At 38.1% G+C, this 25,221-nt stretch overlaps 2 protein-coding genes across 4 annotated transcripts in view; one reads left to right on the top strand and one right to left on the bottom strand.

The window, feature by feature from the left end:
* The window catches only part of LOC134218433 (uncharacterized), a 914,466-nt gene that overhangs the window by 229,857 nt on the left and 659,388 nt on the right, over positions 1-25,221 (bottom strand). For 2 of the 3 annotated variants that reach the window (XM_062697417.1, XM_062697418.1), the window contains exon 3: positions 1,044-1,090. The exons of the other annotated variant lie outside the window; for it this stretch is intronic. The gene's annotated coding sequence lies outside the window, so the exon portion shown is untranslated. The remainder of the gene's footprint in view (positions 1-1,043; positions 1,091-25,221) is intronic. 3 annotated transcript variants of the gene reach the window in all.
* Positions 10,516-11,448, top strand: LOC134208898 (uncharacterized). Its single transcript, XM_062684865.1, has one exon. It carries the CDS (start codon positions 10,516-10,518, stop codon positions 11,446-11,448), a length of 933 nt encoding a protein of 310 aa, XP_062540849.1.

The following is a 25,221-nucleotide window of genomic DNA, read 5'->3' on the forward strand; positions in this document are numbered from 1 at the left end:
GTTAATTGTACAATGTACATGTTGATGTTCCCGGATTTTTTTTTTAAATTGCTGCGGTATATCATAGAATTCTTATTAACTCTTTTTGTATTTGAAATAGAATTTTTGAGATACTTTCGAACGAAAATTTATAGAAAATCCTGTGAACCCTTAAAATTTATACCAGACTTATTATATGCAAATTTTGGTCTCTGGTGTCTTTCAACAGTTTGTGCGTAAGAGCAGTTTTTGTCGTTAGAAATCGAGAGTTCAAGTGCCAGCACAGGCATGACATATTACACAAAAAGGATCAAAGAGAGTGCTTCTAAACGCTCATCTCTAAGGAGCAAACCTTGTCGGTAGCAACTTATGTAGGTGTAGAACCGGTTATGATGTCGTCGATTGCAAAGTTTGGTTTTGGTCAGAAGAGAGCAATTTTTGTATAGAATTGTGGTCCAAGGTGAACAACTCTTCACGGAAATATGAGATGATGTGGTCCATATGCTCAATACTTTTATCTTAACTTTTTTTTGCTCAGCCGCTTTTCTTGAGGCTACCAAATGAACGAATTGAATAAAGCACCGAAGTTGGTTGATTCAGATCAAATCTACCTAGCTGACTTAGGGTGTCCCTAACAAACAGTATTTCTGATCTACTTTTGTTGTTTTAGATTTTTCGGAAAAGTCGTCTTCGGGTGACTTTCAGAACTCAAAAAATGCCATTTTTGATGTATAAATACGGTTAAAATTATTTGCCGATCAAAATGTATAATCGTTTTTCTGTCAAAACTACGTTTTAAAAAAAAGTTTACACGGCATTTGAAAGAGTAACTCATATTCTTTTTATATACTAGGGGAAACGTCAAATGTTGAACAGCTAATTTTGTCGCCTATTGTTGAACTTCCATAAGAAATGCACCTGCGTTCAACAATAGACGAAGAAATTAGCCGTTAAACATTTGGCGAATTACCCTACTTAGTAATATCTTTATTTCTCAGATTTAACCTTTACTAAAATTCCCTGAAAATGAATAATCTGCGCAATTCTCATATCCGAAAGCTTACCTTGGTGACGGTTCGGTTCCCAGCTCAACGCACATCCGCAACAATTTCTGAAAAGAACAAACGCAAACATGAAAAACACCATTCACCCAAAGTGTACTTAACTGACGAGATGAGTAAATATCAAAAATCAATTTCACACGAATCGTCGCATTTTTCATCGCACACCCGCAAATTTCCCATCAAGGACAACTCAGGCGGCAGCAGGATAATAATTTCGATTAAAATTCATCACCCGTCCCATTAGAGAGCGAGATAGGTAGGTAGGTACATATACCGTAATGCAGTTTGGTCTGTTTGCACGCGTGATGGTACTGCGGTGTGTGATGCAACCCGAAACCGCAAACCGATCACGTAAAAAATTAATTTCCACTCATCATCCGCACACTCGAACGCATTTTTAACAACTCTTACACTTTTTCGGTCGTTGTGTTTCCACATCAGCCTGGCACTTCGGAAATGTTAATAAACCATTTTGTCGGTACAGTTCCCACCAATTCCTGCAGTTGCGGACGCATTTTGTGCTTTTGTACAAACATTATTTTAAATGATCGACACCATCAGCACCACGGCAGGACCTCTTCCTTTGTTGGCGGTTCAACACTGGAGGTGGGATGTTTGCATATTTCATATTCATTGCAGTTTAAGCTTCATTGTTATGACAAGCATTTTTTGTGGGGGGTGTCTTCCATACTCGTTTTGTAGTATAACAGTCAGCTGCAACTGTATAAGCATCGACACCATCATCACCCGTGGGTTTATTTCATAGAATTGATAATTTGTGCAGCTGAGTTCAAATTCATACGCAAAGGCGTGGATATTTCCTGAACATGGTGAAGAAATACAATTATTTGGAAATGTTGCAGGAAAATGCTAATACGAATAGCTGCTGCAAAATGTGTCCAACGTTTGAGGGGAGTAAAATAGCACAGTACTTGATAGGCACTGCAAAGAATAATTGTTTTTTTTTATAATCTGCACCATGTCGTCCTTTGACATACTGTATTAGCGCGAAAATGTGTTCGTTTCTTTTCGAGACCATTGAAAATGACGTCATTGCAAAGATTTTGGTTTGCTTATTACACTGAAAATACCGTCAGTGGGGACGACATTGGCCTAAAATGTGACGTGTTTCAAGCAAGGGAAGATCCATAAATGACGTAACGCAAAAATAGGGTATTTTCAACCTACTCCGTCGCTTCCACCCTATGTCGCACATTTTGTTTGAAGCATCTGGAAATTTTGTATGGGTTGTCACACTTCACTGAATCACCCTCCCCTCTATGCGTTACGTAATTTGTGGACGTTCCCTAACTGTTATAAAGCGCTGGTAGTTAATTATGGAATCATTATTTTTGTTAGTTATCTTGGCTGTTCATATGCACAGGACACGTTTAGAAATGGACAAATTAATATGAAATTTGTGAAAAAGAATCCACGTGTCTTGTCCTCCAAAATTGTCGAAATATTTGTAAATTTAAAATAGCCTTGAACTTCTATGGAAAATTCATTGAAATTTTCACGAGAAACTCTTCGGATGTTCCTTAGAATGTTCAACGGGAATCTGTTCAGAATTTCCACAGTAAATTCTTCGGATTTTCTATGGGAGATTCTTCGGAATATCTACATAAAATATTTACGCCACAAAATTCTTTGGAAATTCCACAAGAAATTTTTGTGATTTTCACGGCAATTTTTTTTTCAAGGGTCTTTTGTTTTAGAAACAGGATTTGTCCCTTTCAAATGCAACTTAAGTTAAGGATTAATAGGATTGAAAAGTTTTGTAATGTTTTTCTCAGCTTTCTTGCACACACACATCCATACACACAGGAGGGTCGTCGATTGACGACCATTTAACCTTAGACCACTAGGGTGAAAGTTGTTTGACCAAATATGCCAAATCATTTGGTCAAAGTCTGGTCATTTGGCCGAAAATTTCTGTTTGGCCGAAGTAGGTCATTTGGTCAAACATGACCAAATGATATAATCGGATGAGTCATTTGGAAGAACGATTTATACGATCTAAGTGTCGTTTGCTGAATGAATATGACTGAAAATGTCGTTTGGCCGAACAGATCATATGACTGAAATTGTCGAAAATATGCCGAAAATGTCGTTTGGACGAAGAAGTCATTTGGCCATAAAAAACCATTTGGCTGAAACGACCGTTTGGCCGCAAAGGAGAAATATCTATTGCCCGAACGGGTCTAGCCGAACAGGTTCAAAGGCACAATCCTGGGGGTGCTTCGTAGAATTCTACAACTTTTTTTGTCAACCAAAATAAATGTGAAAAGTGTGAAGTGATTAATAATAGTTAAGATGTGAGAAGCTACAAATGAAAAATAAGAAGTGAGAAAAGAGAAGTAAGAAGTGGGGAGTAACTTCCTATTCCCCTTTTCTTTATTCTCATTTCGCATTTCTCACTTTTAACATTCAGGAGAAATAAGGAGTAAGAAATGAGAAGTGTGAAGTAAAAAATTAGAAATAGTGAAACGTCTCGCTTCTTACTTAGTCACTTCCAGCGCCGTAGCATGTGGTTGGCCCGCACAAAAGGCGCCGAAATAAAGAATTACGCTATAAGAGATAGGTCAATTTTTTAAGTACCGCCAACGGGGGTGTCATTGGGCCAAAATGTGGTATGCTCCAAGTAAATGTTACAAAGCTCTAGTAGTTATCATTGGAATCAAGTTTTTATTAGTTTGGTACAAGCTTGAATAATAAATTTACCGCTGTGTGGGGAAAAAATAATGAATTATGGAAATTCTTCAAAGTTATATGTTGTTCAAAATTGGCCCATTCTCACCCCGCACAGGGGGTGACATTGGGCCAAATGAAATAGTAATTAATAACAATCCTCTAGAGCTAACATAAAATATGATTGTTCCACATCAACATGTTGAACGGTTTGGTCTTAGTTTTCACCGCTACTTTGGTTTCTCTAGGACTTTTGGTACCGGTTACAATGAGCCAGCTCATTAAAAAAAAAGTTTATTTGAAAATTAATCCATTAGAATGAATATTCGATAGAAAGTCGCAATGCTAATTCAAATTTAACTTTTTCACTGAAACCAGATTTGCCTTGGGTTGTATTGTTTTTCTCGACTTCTCTGTTTCCAATGCCAATTTCGAGTAGTCGAGTTCAATTTTATAGACCCTACAAAGCACAATAGTGCCTCTAAAACCACTAGACTAAATCTAGAGTGGAATTTTTCTTCCGATTCCGACCCACTCCCGAGTTGGATTTTAGATCTAGTAGTCTGTGACCCATGACAAAAAGTCGTTTTCCATTTAGGTACATTAGTTTTTTGAATCTTCCAGAATTTCTGAGGTACTTTATTGTGGGGAAGGGTCATTTGACCGAAACTCATTCGGCCGAAAGCCATTTGGCCGAATGCCACTAGGCCGAAAGTTGTTTGACCAAATGTACCATTTTTCTGAACAGACCATTAGGCCGAAAGTCATTTGGCCGAAAGGTTAGTTTGGACGAAAAAGTCATTAGGCCGAAAGTCATTTGGCTGAAAGGGTCGTTTGGCCGAATATGTTGTTTGGCCGAAAGGGTCGTTTGGTCGAAAGGGTAATTTTTTCCGAAAGGGTCACTTGACCGAAAGAAACATTTGGCCGAAAGGGTCATTTGGCCGAAAGGTCATTAAGCCAAAAGGATCGTTTGGCCGAAAGGATCGTTTGACCGAAAGGGCCATTTAGTCGAAAGGGTCATTAGGCCGAAAGTGTCATTTGGCAGATAGGGTCACTTGGCCGAAAGGGTCATTTGGTCGAATAGGACATTTGGCCGAAAAGGTCATTTGGCCAAATAGAATATTTAAAATGTCAATCGATTGCAGATAAAAATGGATTTGTTTTGATATAATAAACTCACTCCTGTGTCATGAAATGGGAGTAGGGTCATTTGACCGAAACCCATTCGGCCGAAAGCCGTTAGGCTTATGCCATCAGGCCGAACATACCATTAGGCCGAAACCCATCTGTCCGAAAGGGTCATTTGGCCAGAAGGGTCGTTTGGCCGAAAGGGTCGTTTGACTGACAGGATCGTTAGATCGAAAGGGTCAACTGGCCGAAAGGGTTGTTTGGCCGAAAGGATCATTTAGCCGAAAGGGTTATTTGGCCAAAAGGGTCATTTGGCCGAAAGGGTAATTTGGCCGAACGGGTCATTAGGCAGAATGGGTCATTTGGCCGAAAGGGTCGGTTGGCTGAAAGAGTCATTTTGCCGAAATGGTAATTTGGCTGAAAGGGTCATTTGGCCGAAAGGGTAATTTGGCCCAACGGGTCATTAGGCAGAATGGGTCATTTGGCCGAAAGGGTCGGTTGGTTGAAAGAGTCATTTTGCCGAAATGGTAATTTGGCTGAAAGGGTCATTTGACCGAAAGGGTCATTTGGCCGAAAGGGTCATTTGGCCGAAAGGGTTGATTGGCGGAAAGGATCTCACTTTTCACAGTGAGAAGTGATAAATGAGAAAAGAGAAGTGAGGCATCTCACTTCTCACTTCTCATTTATCACTTCTCGCTGTCAAAAGTGAGAAGCGCAAAAGTGAGTAGTGAGACGTCTCACTACTCACTTCGCGCTTCTCACTTTTTACATCAAGAAGTGATAAATGAGGAATGAAAAGTGAGACATCTCACTTCTCAATCCTCATTTCTCACTTCTCATTGTTGAAACGAGGAGAGCGAAGTACAATACGTCTCACTACTCACTTTGCGCTTCTCGCTTTTTACATCGAGAAGTGATAAATTAGGAGTGAGAAGTGAGAAGTGATACTATCACACCAAATAAGTCCATATCCGGAGACGCTTGAGGAAGACTATCTTTCGTTGGTAAATTGTACATAATACGTAAGGCCGAACCTTCTTAGTGTATCGCGATCACTTGCAACTCTCGACATAGTTTGAATTACCAATAACATCTGAAAACCGTTAAAACGCGGACCGTCCGAAATTCGGATAATTGTTAGGCAACCAAAATTTGACGCGAAAAAAAGAACACAACCAAACCGAAGCACGGTTTACTTATATCTCTTTCATTAGGAAATTCTATTTCTCGAGTTTTATTCAGACCAAATGGCTATTCAAAGCGATTTTTGTTGATGAAACATGATGTTTTAGTAAAAGCCTTGATAGTTACCAATATATCAATTTTTATCCAACATTTTGATTTCAAGAGGCACATTTTATAGATGCTTGGCCTGTGCATACAATTCATCATCTATCCAAATTTGAAACAGAAAGTATAAAAAGACAACAAAGAGTTTGGTGGGATTTTCCGGATAATCCTCCTAAATAATTTAATAAAATTAATAAGCAGGCGCGTGATCCCTCGAACAAGCAGCACATTTTCAGCTTGGATTAATATCGAAAAATATAACACATCAAAGTCTAGAATATTAAATAAATAAAGGAATGTGAATGCTATTTTTTTATAAAAATGCTGAACGTCAGAAGTGTCATCTAAGCATATGCGGTATTTCGAAAAATTTAGTTTTAGGGCATTCGAAACGAAATTCCGCGGAATTTAGCGGAATTTAAGTATGGCGAAATCTGATTTTCTGATTTCGTTTCGTATCGTTTAATTTAAAAAAATTCGACTAAAAAATCATACTTTTAACGAAATTGAACGAAATTTCGCTGAATTTCGAAATGAATTTTTAATATTTCAAATTTTCATATCATGATAAATTTGGCTGCGCCGCTGAATAAAGCAATTCAAACTCTATTCAAAATTTAAACTAAAAACACAATTAAAATCTGAGCAAATACACGTGAAATATCAATTTTGTTATCACAGTTTACTGATCATCTCCTCTCAAAGTTCTTTTATATAATATGACTGATTTCAAATATTATTTTAAACTGCAACTTTACATACATAAAGCCCAGATCATTCATAAATTTGGCACTTTTAAATGTGTATTTTTTTCAAACTTTCCGTTCAATCGAAAAACTTTCTAAAAATGCTTTGTTTCATATATTATTTTATTCCATATAAATAACTGAATTAAACCATACATCGAAGAAATACTCGCTTTTTTCTGTTGATGCCGCTTGTCAGCCGGCGCACACCTTCTTTAGTCGTGATTTTGCCTAACTGTTTCCACCAATTATTCATTTGACCAATGTCAATTCGCCTTGACGAAGCCGCGCTGCTGCCATCTCGCGGAGATGGACGTGTGCGTGAAATCACTGTATTTCGACATGGTGAAGATAGGAATTAATTTTGTAAATGCTTTTCAAATGTGTTTAATAGAGTTATACTGAAAACTTTTGAATACGTAGGGTTAGAATTTTGGAAAACTACATGTTAGGCTACTTATCAACACATGTTTTTTAATCGAAATAATTCAACTTTCGTGTTGCCAATCTAAAAGTAAATCGAATTTCTAACCCAAAACATCAAACTATTTTCAGTTAAAACTTGTTTAAACGTTTTAATAAGCATTTTAAAATTGACGTCGTATATGCCTTGCCGGGTGAAATAAAAAAGCATCACCCTGCCCCCATTTTGTTTTCGCGCTGCCGTCAAGGCCAATGATAACTGTTCCTTTGGTTAATTATCGCCCAAAATTTCTCTACTAGATGGAACTGAGGACAATTTAATGGATTTAGATTTTTTGGGATGAACTGGACTCTACTATTGTTGTACCATTGTAGCACTTCCTTGCTACAATGAGGCTAAATCTAGCCAAAACGTAAATGGGCCATCATGGAACTGAATAAAGAGTTAAAACCGATTTTTTACGAAGATGGATTTTGCAGGACTGTGCATAATTAGTTTTTCTTTTCTCTTCCTGCATGGTGAATATTTTGAAACCGCGTTAGTTCCAAACTGTAAAAAAATAGACCGAAAAGAACGGTTTACTAATTATAAAACGCTGTTCATATCCGACCACTTGGAGCACCACTATCTCTAAAATGAAGTGCCCCATTTCTAAATGATCTAGCCTTTATGTTTGTTCCAAATTGAAAATAGGACTAAGAAAACTTCTATTCACTACTAGAAGTAGTGAAACTAAGTCATAGAAATAGATGTTCATGTCCTTCAATAAACATGTCTTGTTTTGTGAGGACGCACAGTATGGATTAAAAATGACAACAGGTGGTGTCCCTCTTCTCAAAACATTTGTTTAAATAATGCTTAAGAAGGTAATGCATTCAATAAGGGACAACCATTAATTAGAAACAGTTAATTAGAAATAGTAGTATTTCAGATCTTTTCAGATTTAAGATTGCTCAAGTATGGGGCATTCTCTGATAACTCATTTATTTCAGATTCTTGAACTGATTCAGATCCTTCCGATTGAGGTCATTGTCATGACCTAAACTTTTACCTTCAGATATTTTTGATTTCGTATATCATGAAAATCTAGAATTTTCTCACATTTTCTAAATCCTGCAGATCCAGATTATTCAAACGCTTCAAAATCGTACCGATTCTCTGTCACTATCGTGCCGGTGCGGCTGGTTTTCCGTAGGGCAGTTGTTTGTTAAGTTGGACAGCGTTTCTGGATTTAAAGTTCATTTTTAGCAATAAACGTAAATGTCTGCGTTCGAGTTTGTTGGCATAAAATTAGTTTACACTTAATAGCTAAAGGCTTATACATTGTTCTCAAGGTTTTGTTTTTTTTTGTGTTTGTAACTTCCTCTTCTCTTTCATAAATAATGGATAAAAATGAAGATAAACATCGAGTTTTGAAACATATTGTATGGGTGGTTCTGTACCAAATTAATTTGGTAACACTGATGGCGACCACCTATTCAGTAACAAGGCAGTCGATTGAATTATCACATCATCAGCTTTCAGCAAACACGTACCTATTTTTTTTTGCTAAATCACAGCAAATAGTTTATTGGAAATTAGCAAATATTTTTGTACGGAAATCTGTTTTTTATAATGCTGAGCTGTGTATTTTTCAATATTGCGAAAATTGTTTAGATACTCAAAATTATGTTCATCCTATAGCTTCAGTAGACCCTTAAGACTCTCTACTTCAGTAGGTTTAGGTTCCCTATATCTTCTTAATTATTTAGATCTGTTATAGATTTATTTTCATTCTGTTTCCAATGGTTTGAATCTCCGGGAATAGCGGAATGGTGTTGCTAGAGTAAGCGCATTCCACGGCTATTATTGTTAATGTTTCTCCCTGATATATGAAGCTTGAAAAACTAAATTTATCTTCTAAACTTTAAACACTTAATCCATACAAAACTGTTATACACAACACTAAAACAAAATAGACACCCCTAAACGTTGTACTGCACATACATTGATAACACATAGTGATAACACGAAGTTGACCGAATCACGATTGTATATATACCTAGCAATAGACAGTAGAACAAAATTATAAACCTACCGGCCAGTCAGTAGCCACTCGATAGCCCTCAATAAAGTACCAACCACGCGCGCCCGTTATTTGAAAGCTAAACAATACAGAGTGCACTTATATCTACAACCAAAATTTGAGTTTTTAATAAAGTGTATAAATGTAAATTGCTCTACAAGCTCAAGTGTTTCATATGTGCCTAATTGAACACGGAAGAAAGGACTGTTTGAAAGGATATGTGGGGATGTATGGTGGATTAGTGGATTAAAAGGAAGGATTAGTGGCTTGGAATGAAGATTTGGTGGATTGCAAGGAATTGAAGTTGACGTGGAAAGAACATACAAAGGATCTGCATATTCGGATACGCCAATTATCGAGAAGGTCAGTTTTGCTCAACCCAACGAATCAAACCGGAACAGTTAAGGTTCGACTTCCATCAGCGCACCATAGAATTCTCACAATAGGTGAGTGTGAGGTAAAATGATGAAACGAAAAAAGGTTTCCGTCTAGCAGTCGCGATTTTCGTTTACCTTCCAAGATCGAAAAAAAGTGATGGATGAAAAATAGGGGAGGAGAAGACCACCAGCTGTCATCGAGAGAAAAATTAAGAACTTTTCTAAAAAAAAATCTTGGTTTACGGGGCTAGAATTTTAAAAGCTCACAAAATAGATATGATATCTCGATTTTTTTTTTGATTGAGCAGTTAATGCTTAAGATTGTTGAATTTCTAACCCCGAAAACTAAAAATTATTTGACAAAAAAATTTCTATAACGTTCTAGAGACATTTTAATTCTCATTTTCTATATCATGCCTGTTAAATAGTTGTATCCCTCGTCAATTGCTCTAGATAACATAGGTATGGGATAAGTATCTTGATAGTCGTAAATTATTATGAATATTGATATCCGTTTGTATTTGTATAAAAACGAGCAGATATGTACGATAGCTCTCTTTCCCTGTTTGGACGTCACCTAATAAAGATTGTAGTTAAAGTGATCGTGTGGAGAAGCTTGGTGATCAATCACCAATTTGACATTGGCGACGAGAGTGAAACAGTTGTGTTGAACGCGTGATTTACCGTCATAAGTGAGTGCCGATAGTGGTTTAACCAAACACGTGATCGAGAAGTGAGGTTAGGAAGAGAAATGTCAACGAAGGAAGAAAAAGCTGGAATGTCTGGTGCTGGCACACCGAGTGCTGGTACGCCTGCAACAGGAAACGCAAATGCGAAACTCATCGGTACATTGGAAAATTTCGTTCCCAGTGCCGACTGTGATGATTACCTGGAACGAGCTGAGAATTTTTTCGAGCTAAACGACATCAAAGACGACGTTTTCAAGCGGAAGCTCATCGTGCACTTTATTGGATTGCCTGCGCTCAAAAAATTGCAACAGTTGTTGTATCCGCAGACTCATAAGGACGTGACGTACCACGTGGTCATCGAAAAGTTGAAATCGTACTTCAGCCCAAAGAAGAACCGCATAGCGCAATCTGTCGAATTCTTCAAACGAAACCAGAGGGAACACGAAAAGGTGGCTGATTTTGCTGTCGAGTTGCAAGCACTCTCGAAATACTGTGTTTTTGGAGTGTATCTGGATAAGGCACTGAGAGACAAATTCATCGCTGGTCTCCGAAAGGGCAAAATCCAAGGTGAGCTAATGAATAGTGCCGACGAAATGACATTCGATGAAGCTGTCACGAAAGCCAAGAATCTGGAACAAATCGAATCAGACCAGATGAAGATGAAGGAAAAACAGGAGTTTGCCAACCGCATCAGCACGAGAAGTTACATCCGAGGAAGCAGATCAAAATCACGTGGCCGAGAACAACAGCAAGGCAGACAAGGAAGCTCGAGAGAAAGATCAACTTCAAGAAAAAACGGGGGACGTGGACGACGCACCATCCGGTGTTTCAATTGCTCGAAAAAAGGACACATCGTGAGAAACTGCTGGAGCAAACCCAATATGAACGGCGTCAACAGTGACGAGGACGACAGCGACGAGAACGGCGTGACGACGCCAAACCATGAGAACAACCTCAACCTGGTATCCAGTTTGCCTCTATTTAAAAAGATCTGACTAGAAGGTAAGTGGCTAAACTTTGAGGTAGACTCAGGAGCTTCGTGTACGGTTATAAATAAAATTGATTATCAAAAGTATTTTTCGAATTTGCGTTTAGAGAAAAGTGTAGTGAAGCTGAGTGTAATATCGGGTAGCATTCTGAAGATTGTGGGTTCATTCCGAGCTCATGTTAGGCATGATGATGGTAGTTTGTATTCGCTGAGCGTCATAGTAGTCAATAGTGAAAGAAAGTTTTTCCCTCTCATGGGGAGGGACTGGTTGGATGCCTTGTATCCCGGATGGCGACATTTGATCGTGAATGGCGTGAGTGATTCTGTATGCGTGGCAGATAAACGGTTGGAGAGTGTGAGAAATACGTTGATATCAGAGTTAAAGTCAAAGTATCAGGATGTGTTTTCACAGAACCTGGAGCAGCCAATGAGTAAATTTGAAGCGAACATACATTTGAAAGAAGATGCAAGGCCTATTTTCTATAAACCCTATGAGGTGCCATTTACTTTACGTGAGAAGGTTTCGGAGGAGATCGACAGGCTCGTGCGAGAGAATATACTAGTGCCGGTGAAGCACAGTGAGTGGGCATCGCCTATAGTGGTTGTACCCAAAGCAGATGGTAGTGTACGTATATGTATGGATTGTAAGGTAACAGTGAACAAAATGATATGTAATGAACATTATCCGTTACCGAATATTAATGATGTGTTTGCACAGTTGAGTGGCTATCGGTATTTTGCGAAAATAGATTTGCAGGGCGCATACATGCAAATAAGTATCTCGAAGGAATCGGAGAAGTATTTAGTGATTAATACACATAAGGGATTATACGCATTTCAGAGATTGCCGTTTGGTATATCTAGTGCAGCATCCACATTCCAGAGAGTGATGGATGAGATTTTGCAAGGGGTAGACGGCGTTGTTTGCTATTTAGATGATATTTTGCTTGGTAGTAATTCCATCGAAGGATTAATTGCTAAAATCCACGAAGTGCTTAGTAGGTTACAGGAATTAAAGGTAAAGGTAAACCTGAACAAGAGTGAGTTTCTTGTTATGAATATTCAGTATCTCGGACATGAAGTGTCCGAAGCAGGGTTGAGACCATCAGAAGGAAAAATACGCGCGATAGTTGACGCACCCAGACCAAAGAATGATACTCAATTGAAATCTTTTCTGGGAATGATTAATTACTACTCAAAGTTCGTACCTAATCTCTCTGTGAGACTCAGTCCACTGTATGCGTTATTGAAGAAGAATGTTCGATACGTATGGAACGATGAGTGTGAGCGAGTGTTCACTGAGTGTAAGAAGCTTTTGTTGAGTTACAATTTGTTGGAACTATACAATCCGGACTTACCGATTGTCATAGTGTGTGACTCAAGTTCAGAAGGGGTTGGAGCAGTGTTGTGCCACGTGGTCAATGGGGCCGAAAAGCCAGTATTTTACGTGTCTAGTACTCTTTCTGTGGCGGAGAAGAAGTACCCAAACATCCATCGGGAGGCTTTGGCTGTTGTGTTTGGATTGACTAGGTTTTTCAAGTACATATATGGAAAAAAGTTCACTGTGGTGACTGATAATAAGCCGTTAGCTAGTATTTTCAATTTGAAGAAAGGCATTCCTCCACTCGCAGCAGCTAGATTACAAAAGTACGCGTATATCATATCAATCTATGATTTCGATATAGTTTATCGGAAAGGAACGAAGATTCCAAATGCAGATGCATTGAGCCGATTACCAGTTGTAGGTGAAACAGGGGTCGATTCAGATGTTGCTGAACTATCGTGTGTGAGTGAGGAGTTACCAAGTATTGATCTTGAAACGATTGGTAGAGAAACCCAAAGAGATCCGTTTATGAGAAAGCTTTTTAGTTGCGTGAGAGATGGATGGAATGAGTGTGAGGTGCCGGTTGAATTGAAATTTTACTTCCAAAACCAATGCTCAATGTCGTTGTATGAAGACTGCATACTATTCTCTGAAAAGATAGTTGTTCCAAGGTCATGTCAGTTGCGTGTCTTAGAGTTGTTGCATGGGTGTCATCTCGGAGTTGTTCGAATGAAACAGGCAGCTCGTAGATATGTGTTTTGGCAAGGCCTGGATAGAAATATTGAGGAATTTGTTAAGAGATGTTCGGTGTGTAGTAGTACAGGTAGAGCGGTTAAAAAAGAATATTCGTCATGGCCGGTAGCACGCCAGCCGTTTGAGAGGCTTCATCTAGATTTCTTTCACATGAGTGGGAATACATTCTTGATCTTGGTCGATGCATATTCTAAATGGATTGATGCTAAAATAATGAATCGAACGGATTCTGATGCTTTGATTGACTCGTTGAACTCGATTTTCAGAATTTTCGGTAAATGTGATACGATTGTAACGGACAACGGTCCACCGTTTAATAGTCATGCTTTTCTCAAATACGCTAATTCGTTAAAGATAAAATTAGTAAAAAGTCCACCATACTCGCCGGAGAGTAATGGTCTCGCGGAAAGAGCAGTACAAACTGCAAAAAATGGAATTAAAAAGCTTTTGATCGATCCGAAGTTTAGTCACATGAAACTTTCTCAGATTGTGGAGATGTTCCTATACAGCTACACCCAATATTTTTTTTACACGGTTGGTATTCTTTAATTTCCCAGTTAACCTGATTTTTCACAGCTTTTTAAATACCACCTGAATTTTCTTTGATTTTTTGTGAATTTTTTCATGGGGTTAACTCATAGTTTCATCAACGCTAAATTTCGTAATCAACTAAAACCCACCCGTGTAAAAAAAGAACCGGGTGTATCGCAATAGTTACAGTCAGGCGATAGGCTGTACTCCCTCAAGTAGAATATTCAATTTTGTACCAAGAACCGATTTAGAGAGCAACCTGAAACCTGTAAAGAAGGGTGGTAGAAGAGTTCATTTCGATATGACAGGGCAAGCTAAAGAAGATAGCGCGGAGAAGCAAGAGAAAATCGGGAGTAGGTACTCAGTAGGTGATCTGGTATGGTACAAAAGTGAGGTAAGAGCAATGAGAACTTGGGTGGAAGCTAAGATTGTTGGGGTGAATAGTACGAATACATACTATGTAGATATTAATGGTAGTGTCAGGTTAGCGAGTAGGAATCAGCTAAAGGAGAGAGTTGTAGAGCAGGACAACTACATATACCGTAAAGTGTATAATCGGAATAGATCAGATAATGGAGAGCAAAAAACACCTATCCAATCAATCTCCCATGAAAACCCATAGTCATAGAATTAGGAAAAAGCCCAAGAGATTTGTAGTTTCATGGATGTGAGATCAAACTTTTGATTTTGATAATTAAAGGAGGGAGGTGTTAAATAGTTGTATCCCTCGTCAATTGCTCTAGATAACATAGGTATGGGATAAGTATCTTGATAGTCGTAAATTATTATGAATATTGATATCCGTTTGTATTTGTATAAAAACGAGCAGATATGTACGATAGCTCTCTTTCCCTGTTTGGACGTCACCTAATAAAGATTGTAGTTAAAGTGATCGTGTGGAGAAGCTTGGTGATCAATCACCAATTTGACAATGCCATGTCAAATTCCCATGGTTCTACTTTTTTCTAAACTTTTCCAGGTGTCAGCACTGATGAAGGAACCTCCCCCATGCCCCTCACCATAACAAAACAAAAATGCTCGGTCAGTATTTCCAACAGACCTCAGTAAAAACTGAGAAACAGTAGAGTTTTCTACTCCAATCAACAGCTGTTTGGAAAGTTTTACAGATTCATTAAATCTTTATGAATTTGGTTGGAAATTTGCCTGGAGACTTTATTCAACATCATGATTGAAATGGAGGGGTGGCACTTTGATTCTGAAATACTTTTCAAAATGGTGAACAGATCCAATCAATATGAAATCTGTTGATTGCAGCTAAAAAATCGGCTTTTTTATTTTTACTGAGGTATGTTGAAAATATTAATCGATGAATATTTTTACGTTGTTTATGGTATGGGGCATACTTTTGAAAATGATGTACAGGTACAAAACTGATTTGATACTTATGTCCTTTTGTAAAATTAAGCCAGATACTCCCTATGGAATTTGGGTAACAATATTTTACTTCAAAAATCTATATACATAAAAATGAATTTCTGTCTGTCTGAACCTTATAGACTCGGAAACTACTGAACCGATCGGCCTGAAAATTTGTATGCAAAGGTTTTTGGGGCCAGGGAAGGTTCTTAACATAGTTCGAGATCCCTCCCCGCTTTGAAAATGGAGGCTCCCATACAAATGAAACACCAATTTCTTTATAACTGGAGATCAAATCAGAGAATAAATCAGTTTTTGGCGAAACGAAGTTCGTCGGGTCTGCTAGTATTAAATAAAATTTAAATTTCTTCATTTCATTCGTATTCTTTTTCTTCGTTTTCTGCATTATGTATATAATGCAAAAAAAGAGGATTCAATAAAAATTCCGCGGAAAAAACATTTAATTTCGTTCCGTTTTGTAAAATTTCGAATCAAAAGGACCTCGATTTCGTTTCGTTTCGAAGTCTTGGAAGTAAATCTGAATTTCGTTTCGTTTCGAAACAACAAAAGCATTTCTAATTTCGTTTCGTTTCGTTTCGTCAGGAAAAAATGTGTTATCGCATACCCTCCGTGTTATCAATGCACAGGACAACCACAGAAAATATTCATGTTCACATCTTTGTGCTATGACATATGATTTTATTTGCGTGCTTTATAAACAAGTGAATTGTCACCACCAATTGTACCATGGCTTTTTCGTTGTCACGGGTCTTGGAGTCTGGGGAAAAAGTAGAGTAATTAAATTCTTCGAATGAAATGTACAACAAGATCATGTTCTCACGCAACCAGATATTTCACTATGTTTAATCGCAAGATATGTATTTTTCATACGTGGATTGAGAAGCTTCCAAACTTGTTGCATTAATTTCAAAAGTTAATTCATTCGACAAGATTGCAAACTACGAAAGATATAACTGTCGCGTAAAAACAGCATCCTGTGTAATCCGTTCGAAAACATACCGTCGTAGTAGTTGTGGGACTAGTTTTCGGAGCAAATGGTGAAAATGTGTAGGCAGCTACTTCATTTTGATATTTGTAGGTCGTCTGACGCACTGATAGGAAACACGAAAATTAACAATCTCGTTTATAGAGCTATGGAAAACTGAAGATAAATATCAAAAATCATACCAACTCTCGATAGCTTTGTCATGCTTTTATCTTCTAATGGTGCAGCAATAACCAGAAAGTAACCCACCAATACAATAAGCAGGAAGTTAGTAGGAATTTGAATCACATTGGTTTTCATTACTGCGGATTTCTGTTCGAAAGAAAATAAAAGTACGAACTACCTTATTTGAATACTTCTCATCAACTGTTGGACCACGATTATTTTCTGTTCGATGAAAGCAGCAGCAAACTGGGATGAACGATAAAGAGATAAAGTGAGGCTCATAAAGGAATTCCCCGCGATTCATAAATCAACATCTTCGCAATTAAATTTTGTTCTTCCAGAAGTAGAGCAAAAGCTATTAATATTGGTGCGTTATCAGTGCGAAGTATTAATCAGCTCTACTTTTCAAATTCATTAGCATTCAAATACCGTGAACTTTTGTACGTTAAAATGTAACGTCATGGCGGAATGGGTCAGAAACTTTTTCGGACTTTCTTAAAATATCTGAGGAACTCCAACGAAAAATTTCTATAGGAATTCAAATTTCTTAGGGATATTCTGGAATTCCTTTTTCTGTATTATTTTCTGTATAATGGGTAATTACTTTGAATTTCTACGCAAAACAAAAAAAAATGCAATCTTACCTTCAAGGCCTGTGAAATTTAATGGAGCTATTATCTAAGCAAGAATTTCCAAACATCCAGATGGACTCATGAGTCATGGTAGTCTATGAGTTATTGGGAAATTCGAATAAAATCACTGAATTTTTGGAAGTTCTGTGGTACTTGAGTAGATCAGGAATTCTCACTGGATTTCATGAATATGTAATATACAGATTTTAATTGAGTAACAAATTCCAAGAAATATCCAAATACATACCCGAATCTAGATTAAAATAATTACAGCAAGAACATCAATCATTTACCAAAACGTCAAATGCGCACCAAAAATCAATTTTCCCCTAAATCAACATCCCTTTTTCCAATTGAATGCCAAAAACTGACCTCCGCTCTGCCACTCTGCACTCACTTATCAAATATCAGAACAGCGCCTAACATTATTGGCCAGTTCGAACTGTTGACACCAACATATTTTCAACCCCAAAATCAGCCCTGAACAAAGAAATATTTTATTCGAACCAAACAAAAAGGAAAAAAATACTCAACAAGCATCCACTCTGTCATCACCCAAAGCCGCTTGTTTTATTTTTTTTGGTTCGTCCTTGCAAACAGATGCCATTCAGGCACCATTGCACATTCATTGATTTGCTCCCACGGGGACGGATCCGTCCGCCAGATCACACAAATTTTCGCCACCGAGTGTTGCGGCATCAAATAATCCACCGCACATATTGGCGACTGTGTTTGCCCCAAAATTTCGCACGCTCCGGCTCACGCATCAAAACAACAACGGTCTATTATTTATTGGCGTCGTCCGTTCGCTTTGTTCTTCCTCTCGCTCGGGTCGATGTGTTTGTGTCGGTAGGTCTTTATGCAAATTTGGCTACAATCACTGATTCTGACGACCGGCCGACCGATGATGATGATGCGATGATAATTCGCGTTTCGACTGACCGATTTAGGAAATTTTAATGCTTTATAAATATGGGGGATTTGGTTCGATGGATTGATGTCTAAATCCGTAAAATTCGTAATCTTGTTGTGGCAAATATATTTGAGAATATATTTCCGAAGGATGATCAATTTCTCCTCTAATTGGCTGCAAAAAAAATGCATAACCTGCTTCAAACTGATCCTTTCTTTCTTGAGTTAGATTATGGATTATCGAACGCACAATTTTGATTCCTTCATGTCAAAAAATCTCATTTTGGCAAGATAAGTGTCTTGCCAAAATTAAAACGTGTTCTACTTTTTGCTTTTCTAGTATACCAAGAGTACAGGATTACTCTAAAAATGAACTTTTATAGGAGGCCCGGAGCACCATAGCGTCCGCATTCGTATTCTCTTTCGAAAACCGGAACCGTATGTCATAATAATAAAACGATTCGAGGAAGACAGCCTTATGCTGCATTCGCAAAATATTCAGAGTTGGAAAACCATTACCACTAACCCCTAACCCCTGGGGTAATATGCACCCCTGGGGCAAAACGGTCTTTTGGCATTTTTAGCAATGTTCCAGGAATATTTTCAAGAATGTTTACTACTGTATTGATAGTTCGAGATCCGAACTACATGCGCTGTAGTAAATTCTCTGTAAAAACTGCCGAAAAAGTACTCAAAAATGCGGTGCAAAGATTTTTTTGCGGTGCAATAGTTGTCAATTACGGGCATTACGAGCATCAATTCGACAGTATCTCTTTCTTTTACCCACAAAAATGCCTTCTCGCAACCATCGTTTTGACTTGAAAGGTGCACTGGTCTTCAGAAGGTTTGTTTTAGACCCTTGGTCGAAACGGTTATTGGCCCGACAATGCAACGGTTTTATGAAGATATAATTTAGCGAAGAGGCACTATCCAAACGCACGACCAATCAGGTCATTTGACCAAAAAATGTCATAAGGCCGAAATAGTCGTTTTGCAGAAAGGGTTATTTGGTCGAAAATGTCATTTGTCCGATAGAGCCAAATGTGGTCAAAACATTTATTTGGTCGAACAATGGTGAATGTGAGAAAAAAGAAATGAGATGTGAGTAAAGGTTAAAGAATTTCTTCTTCTTCTTCTTCTTCTTCTTATTGGCATGACATCCCCACACTGCACAAAGGGGTTTTTTCCTGAAAAAAGGCATTAAATTCAATATCTCAGGAATCCACTGGACTACAATCCATGTTTACGTATCAAAATAAAGATTTTTCAATAAGCAATCTGATAAACTCTTTATTGTTCACGGCACGGATCTATTTCTGGCAGTTTTGGTCAAAAAACGGTAGTTTTACCCTATTTTCTCTAAATAGACATTATTTACTTGGTGTTTTGACATAGTAAATCTTCATAGATTTTTGATCAACAGGTTTCAAACGAAAGCTGTAATGCTCCTTTATTTTCCAGATGTGTTAGTTTTTATTTAAATCTTCTCTTCTTAAGGTACAATGGGGTTATATATGTGGTATTTGTGCACTGAAAGCTTAGAAATCATCTATCTCAGAATTCTGATAAGCTACATCTGATGTTCTTATATCACAAGAAAGAGTTTTTCATAAGGAACTTGATAAAATTATGCAAGATACTGAAATGCACCTATTTGTGGCAGTTTTTACCAAAACAACAGCGTTTTACCCTATTTTTGCTGCATTGTTAGTCATGATTAGTTAGTTTTATCAATTAGGAATCTTTTTTTTTGTTCACGGCATGCAGCAGCATTTCAAGCAGCTTTGGCCTATAAACGGCATTTCTACCCTATTTTTTCTCATTTGATATATTTATTGGATGTTTTGAAAAAGTATTTTTTTTATTAATTCAAGACAAAATTTTCAAAACGACTTATCTGCTTTTGTAAGCAAAGATTCAATCGACGATTTGACGAATCTGATAGCTCTCCCACGCAAACCAACACCTTCAATAGGTAGATGAAGGATTCCGCTACCTGTTGGTGGTGTTGGTTTGCGTGGGAGAGCTATCAGATTCGTCAAATCGTCGTTTGAATCTATGTTTACAAAAGCAGATAAGTCGTTTTGAAAATTTTGTCTTGAATTTGATCAACAGGTTCCGAACGAGAGATGTAAAATTCTATCATTTTCCACTTGTATTATTTTTAATTTAAATCTTGTGTTCTAAGGTACAATGGGGTTATATGTATGGCATTTATACATAGTAAAAACACCTCCATGAATTCATTGGGAATTTCCCCCTGGAATTTTTCTGGAAATTCCTCCGGAGGATCCTCGTTTTCGTTCAGCAATTAGTTCACAATTTAATTCAGCAATTCCCTCGGAAGTTCCTCTAGGAACATCTCCGGAAGTTCCTCCAGGAATTTCTCCGGAAGCTTCTCCTGGAATACTTCCGAATTCTAGAAATTTCTCCGGAAGTTCCTCCAGGATTTTGTCCAGAAATTCCTCTGGAAGTTCCTTCAGGAGTTCCTCCGGAAGTTTCTACAGGAATTTCTCCGGAGATTACTTCAGGGATTTCTCCGGAGATTACTTCAGGAATTCCTCCGGAAAATCCTCTAGGAATTCATCCGAAAGCTCCTCCGGAGGTTCCTCCAGGGATTCCTCCAGGTACTTCAAGAATTCCTCCGAAAGTTCCGCAAGTTCTTCGCTTTTTTAAATCTTTATTTTCTTGATTTTTTTATAAATATTATAAGTTCATCAACGTTCAGTAATTCATGCGACAGTTATGTCAAGAACTCCATGGGAAATTCCTCCAGAAAATCATCCGAAAGTTCCTCCAGGAAATCCTCCAGCAAATTCTCCGGAAGTTCCTCTAAGAATTTCTCCAGAAGTTCCTTCAGGAATTCTTCCGAAATTTCCGTCAGGAATTCCTCCAGAAGTTCATTCATGAATTCTTCGGGAAAATCCTTCTGGAATTTATCCAGAAGATACTTCAAGAATTCCTCCGGGAGTAATTCTTGCGGAATATACTTCAAGAATTCCTCTAAAAGTTCCATCGGGAATTCCTCCGGAAGTTCCTTCGGGAATTCCTCAGGAAGCTCCTTCGGGAATTCCTCCGGAAGTTCCTTCGGAAATTCCTCCGGAAGTTCCTTCGGAAATTCCTCCGGAAGTTCCTTCGGGAATTCCTCCGGAAGTTCCTTCGGGAATTCCTCCGGAAGTTCCTTCGGGAATTCCTCCGGAAGTTCCTTCGGGAATTCCTCCGGAAGTTCCTTCGGAAATTCCTCCGGAAGTTCCTTCGGGAATTCCTCCCGAAGTTCCTCCGGGAATTCCTCCGGAAGTTCCTTCGGGAATTCCTCCGGAAGTTGCTTCGGGAATTCCTCCGGAAGTTCCTTCGGGAATTCCTCCGGAAGTTGCTTCGGGAATTCCTCCCGAAGTTCCTTCGGGAATTCCTCCGGAAGTTCCTTCGGGAATTCCTCCGGAAGTTGCTTCGGGAATTCCTCCGGAAGTTCCTTCGGGAATTGCTCCGGAAGTTCCTTCGGGAATTGCTCCAGAAGTTCCTTCGGGAATTCCTCTGGAAGTTCCTTCAGGAATTCTTACGGTAGTTTTTTCGAAATTCCTCCGGCAGTTCCTTCGGAAATTTCTCCGGTAGTTCCTTCGGAAATCCCTCCGGAAGTTTCTCTAGGAATTCCTTTGGAAGTTCCTCCAGGTATTCCTTCGGAAGCACCTCCAGGAATTGCTTCGGAAGTTTCCCCAGTAGGAACCCCTGGAGAAACTTCCGAAGGAATTCCTGGAGGAACTTTCGAAGGAATTTCTGGAGGAACTTCCGGAGAAATTCTTGGAGGAACTTCGGAAGGAATTCCTGGAGGAATTTCCGACGGAATCCCTGGAGGATCTTCCGAAGGAATGCTTTTAGGAACTTCCAAAGGAATTCCTGGTGGAACTTCCGAAGAAATTCCTAGAGAAACTTCCGGAGGAATTCGTGAAGGAACTTTTGGACGAATTTTTTGAGGAATTCCTGAAGAAATTTCCAGAGAAATTCTTGAATGAACTTTTGGAGAAATTCCCGAAGGAACTTTCAGAGGAATCCCTGGAGCAACTTGCAGAGGAATCGCTGTAAAAGCGTTCAGAAGAATTCATTGAGAAAATTTCGGAGAAATTTCTTGAAATATAGCTTGTTTGTTTATAAACGTGGAATGTAACCCAGAAGAATCCTAACCAGCAAACCCAACACGAAAAGGTCTAAAAACGTCAAGCGAGATTAGGGTAAAAACTGTTGTTCACCAAAACTGCCACAAATAAGTGTATGCCAATAACACGCACAATTTTATCAAGTTCTTCACGGAAATCTTTTTCTTTTTATATAAGAACATTAGATGTATCCCAGAAGATACCTGATTTGATTTTTTTATAACCCCATTGTACCTTAGAACACAAGATTTAAATTAAAAATAATACAAGTGGAAAATGATAAAATTTTACATCTGTCGTTCGGAACCTGTTGATCAAATTGATAAAAAAAAACACTTTTTCAAAACACCCAATAAAAATATCAAATGAGAAAAAATAGGGTAGAAATGCCGTTTATAGGCCAAAGCTGCTTGAAATGCTGCTGCATGCCGTGAACAAAAAAAAAGATTCCTAATTGATAAAACTAACTAATCATGACTAACAATGCAGCAAAAATAGGGTAAAAGGCTGTTGTTTTGGTAAAAACTGCCACAAATAGGTGCATTTCAGTATCTTGCATAATTTTATCAAGTTCCTTATGAAAAACTCTTTCTTGTGATATAAGAACATCAGATGTAGCTTATCAGAATTCTGAGATAGATGATTTCTAAGCTTTCAGTGCACAAATACCACATATATAACCCCATTGTACCTTAAGAAGAGAAGATTTAAATAAAAACTAACACATCTGGAAAATAAAGGAGCATTACAGCTTTCGTTTTGAACCTGTTGATCAAAAATCTATGAAGATTTACTTTGTCAAAACACCAAATAAATAATGTCTATTTACAGAAAATAGGGTAAAACTACTGTTTTTTGGCCAAAACTGCCAGAAATAGATCCGTGCCGTGAACAATAGAGAGTTTATCAGATTGCTTATTGAAAAGTCTTTATTTTGATATGTAAACATGGATTGTAGTCCAGTGGATTCCTGAGATATTGGATTTAATGCCTTTTTTCAGGAAAAAACCCCATTGTGCACTGGGACAGAGCCGTCTCGCAGCTGAGTGTTCATTAAGCACTTCCACAGTTATTAACTGCGAGGTTTCTAAGCCAGGTTGCCATTTTTGCATTCGTATATCATGAGGCTAACACGATGATACTTTTATGCCCAGGGAAGTCGAGACAATTTCCAATCCGAAAATTGCCTAGACCGGCACCGGGAATCGAACCCAGCCACCCTCAGCATGGTCTTGCTTTGTAGCCGCGCGTATTACCGCACGGCTAAGGAGGGCCCCTCCTTAATAAGGCAGACGAATCTAAACAATTAATTAACTTAAACAACAATAGGACACAATGCTGACATGGTATTAAACTCAAATGTATGTTTGTTATATATTAAACAGTTCAGAAACATTGAAAAATTGGTGGCAATACAGTTGCCACTGCCCGTCAAGCAGGACAACATTGCATTGGTGGCAATATACTTGTCACCGCCCGGCAAGCGGGCAAACAGACTAAGTCGAGTCAAGTACGAGACACTGAAGACGGCCTTACTGTTGAGGTCGAAATACGTATCTGTCAAGATACAATTAAGTGGTGGAATTCAATGGGATTGTACAAACTCGTCTTATGACAAGTGAAGACATTCCACTAAAAAGCTCAAAATAATTTTCTTATCCCCCAATGTGCTGAAATGCGATAAAACTAAAACGTTAGTTCGACCTCAAATAAAGGTGGTAGACAAATAAATAGGCCAAATCGAATATAAGTCGGATCAAATGCTGAAATGAAATCTGTCTAGCGAATTATTCAGCATCCATTTTATTCGGCTATAAAGATCACAAATAAACAATAATTCAACTTAGATGCTTATTTATAGCTTGTCGTTGTTTGTTGGGATGTTTTAGTTTTGAGATCCTTATCTAGAATGCTATCAGAAATCAAGAAGGTGAGTGGTCCTTGATTCCAGTCTTAACCAAAAATAACAAAAGCTTGAGGATTACTACTCCTGGCTAGGCCCATCTTCACCGTAACTAGGGAGAGGAAGGAAGTGTTGATGTAGTACTTACTTAACGAGAGGCCACCGACTTAGCGACACCCTCATAAGTGCCACATAGTTGGATAATGAGGAAGGTATTCGTTGGGTCAGGATTTGCCTGTAGCTGGCAATGTAACTTGGTAGATCTTACCCCGTAATACACCACGTAAAGGTGTCTACCTAGCATTACGGGTATAAGGGAAAAGTAACACAATTTCTTAAAAAATCCAAAAACCAAATATACAAATATATCTTTCTTCCTTCTTTCTACCTTTTTTCTTCCCTCTTTCTTCCTTTTTTTCCTTCTTTCTTCCTACTTGCTTTCTTCTTTCTATCTTCTTTTTTCTCCTTTTTTCCTCCTTTCTTCCTACTTTCTTTCTTATTTCTTCTCTCTTTCTTCTTTCTCTCTCCCCCCTTTTTTCTTCCTTTTTGTTTCCTGTTTTTTCTTCCTTCTTTTTACTTTCTTCCTTTTTTCCTTCTTTACTCTTTCTTTTTCGCTTCTCTCTTCCTTTTTCTTTCCTCTTTCATCCTTCTTTCTTCCTTTCTTCTACCTTTATTCCGATTTTCTTTTTTCTTTTTACTTCATACTTACTTTTTTCTTTCTTCCTTCTTTTCTTCTTTTTTCCTTCTTCCTTTCTTCCTTCTTTTATCTTTTTTTCCTCCTTTTTTCTTTCTTTATTTCTTCCTTATTTCTCTTCTCTTCGTTCCTTATTTCTTCCATTTTCTTCTTTATTTCTTCTTTTTGCCTTTCTCGTATACTAAGTATACGGTAAAGGCTATATGATCGCTCCAAAAACAAACTTTTTATAGAAGGCCCGGAGACCCATAGTGTTATATACCAATCGACTTAGTTCGACGAATTGAGGTGATGTCTGTGTGTGTGTGTGTGTGTGTGTGTGTGTGTGTGTGTGT

This window comes from Armigeres subalbatus, chromosome 2, assembly GCF_024139115.2.
Source record: "Armigeres subalbatus isolate Guangzhou_Male chromosome 2, GZ_Asu_2, whole genome shotgun sequence".
Taxonomy (NCBI): Eukaryota; Metazoa; Arthropoda; class Insecta; order Diptera; family Culicidae; genus Armigeres; species Armigeres subalbatus.

Bases quoted from the DNA above. Each gene is read 5' to 3' on its own strand.
- LOC134208898 (XM_062684865.1), top strand. From the start codon at position 10,516: ATGTCAACGAAGGAAGAAAAAGCTGGAATGTCTGGTGCTGGCACACCG.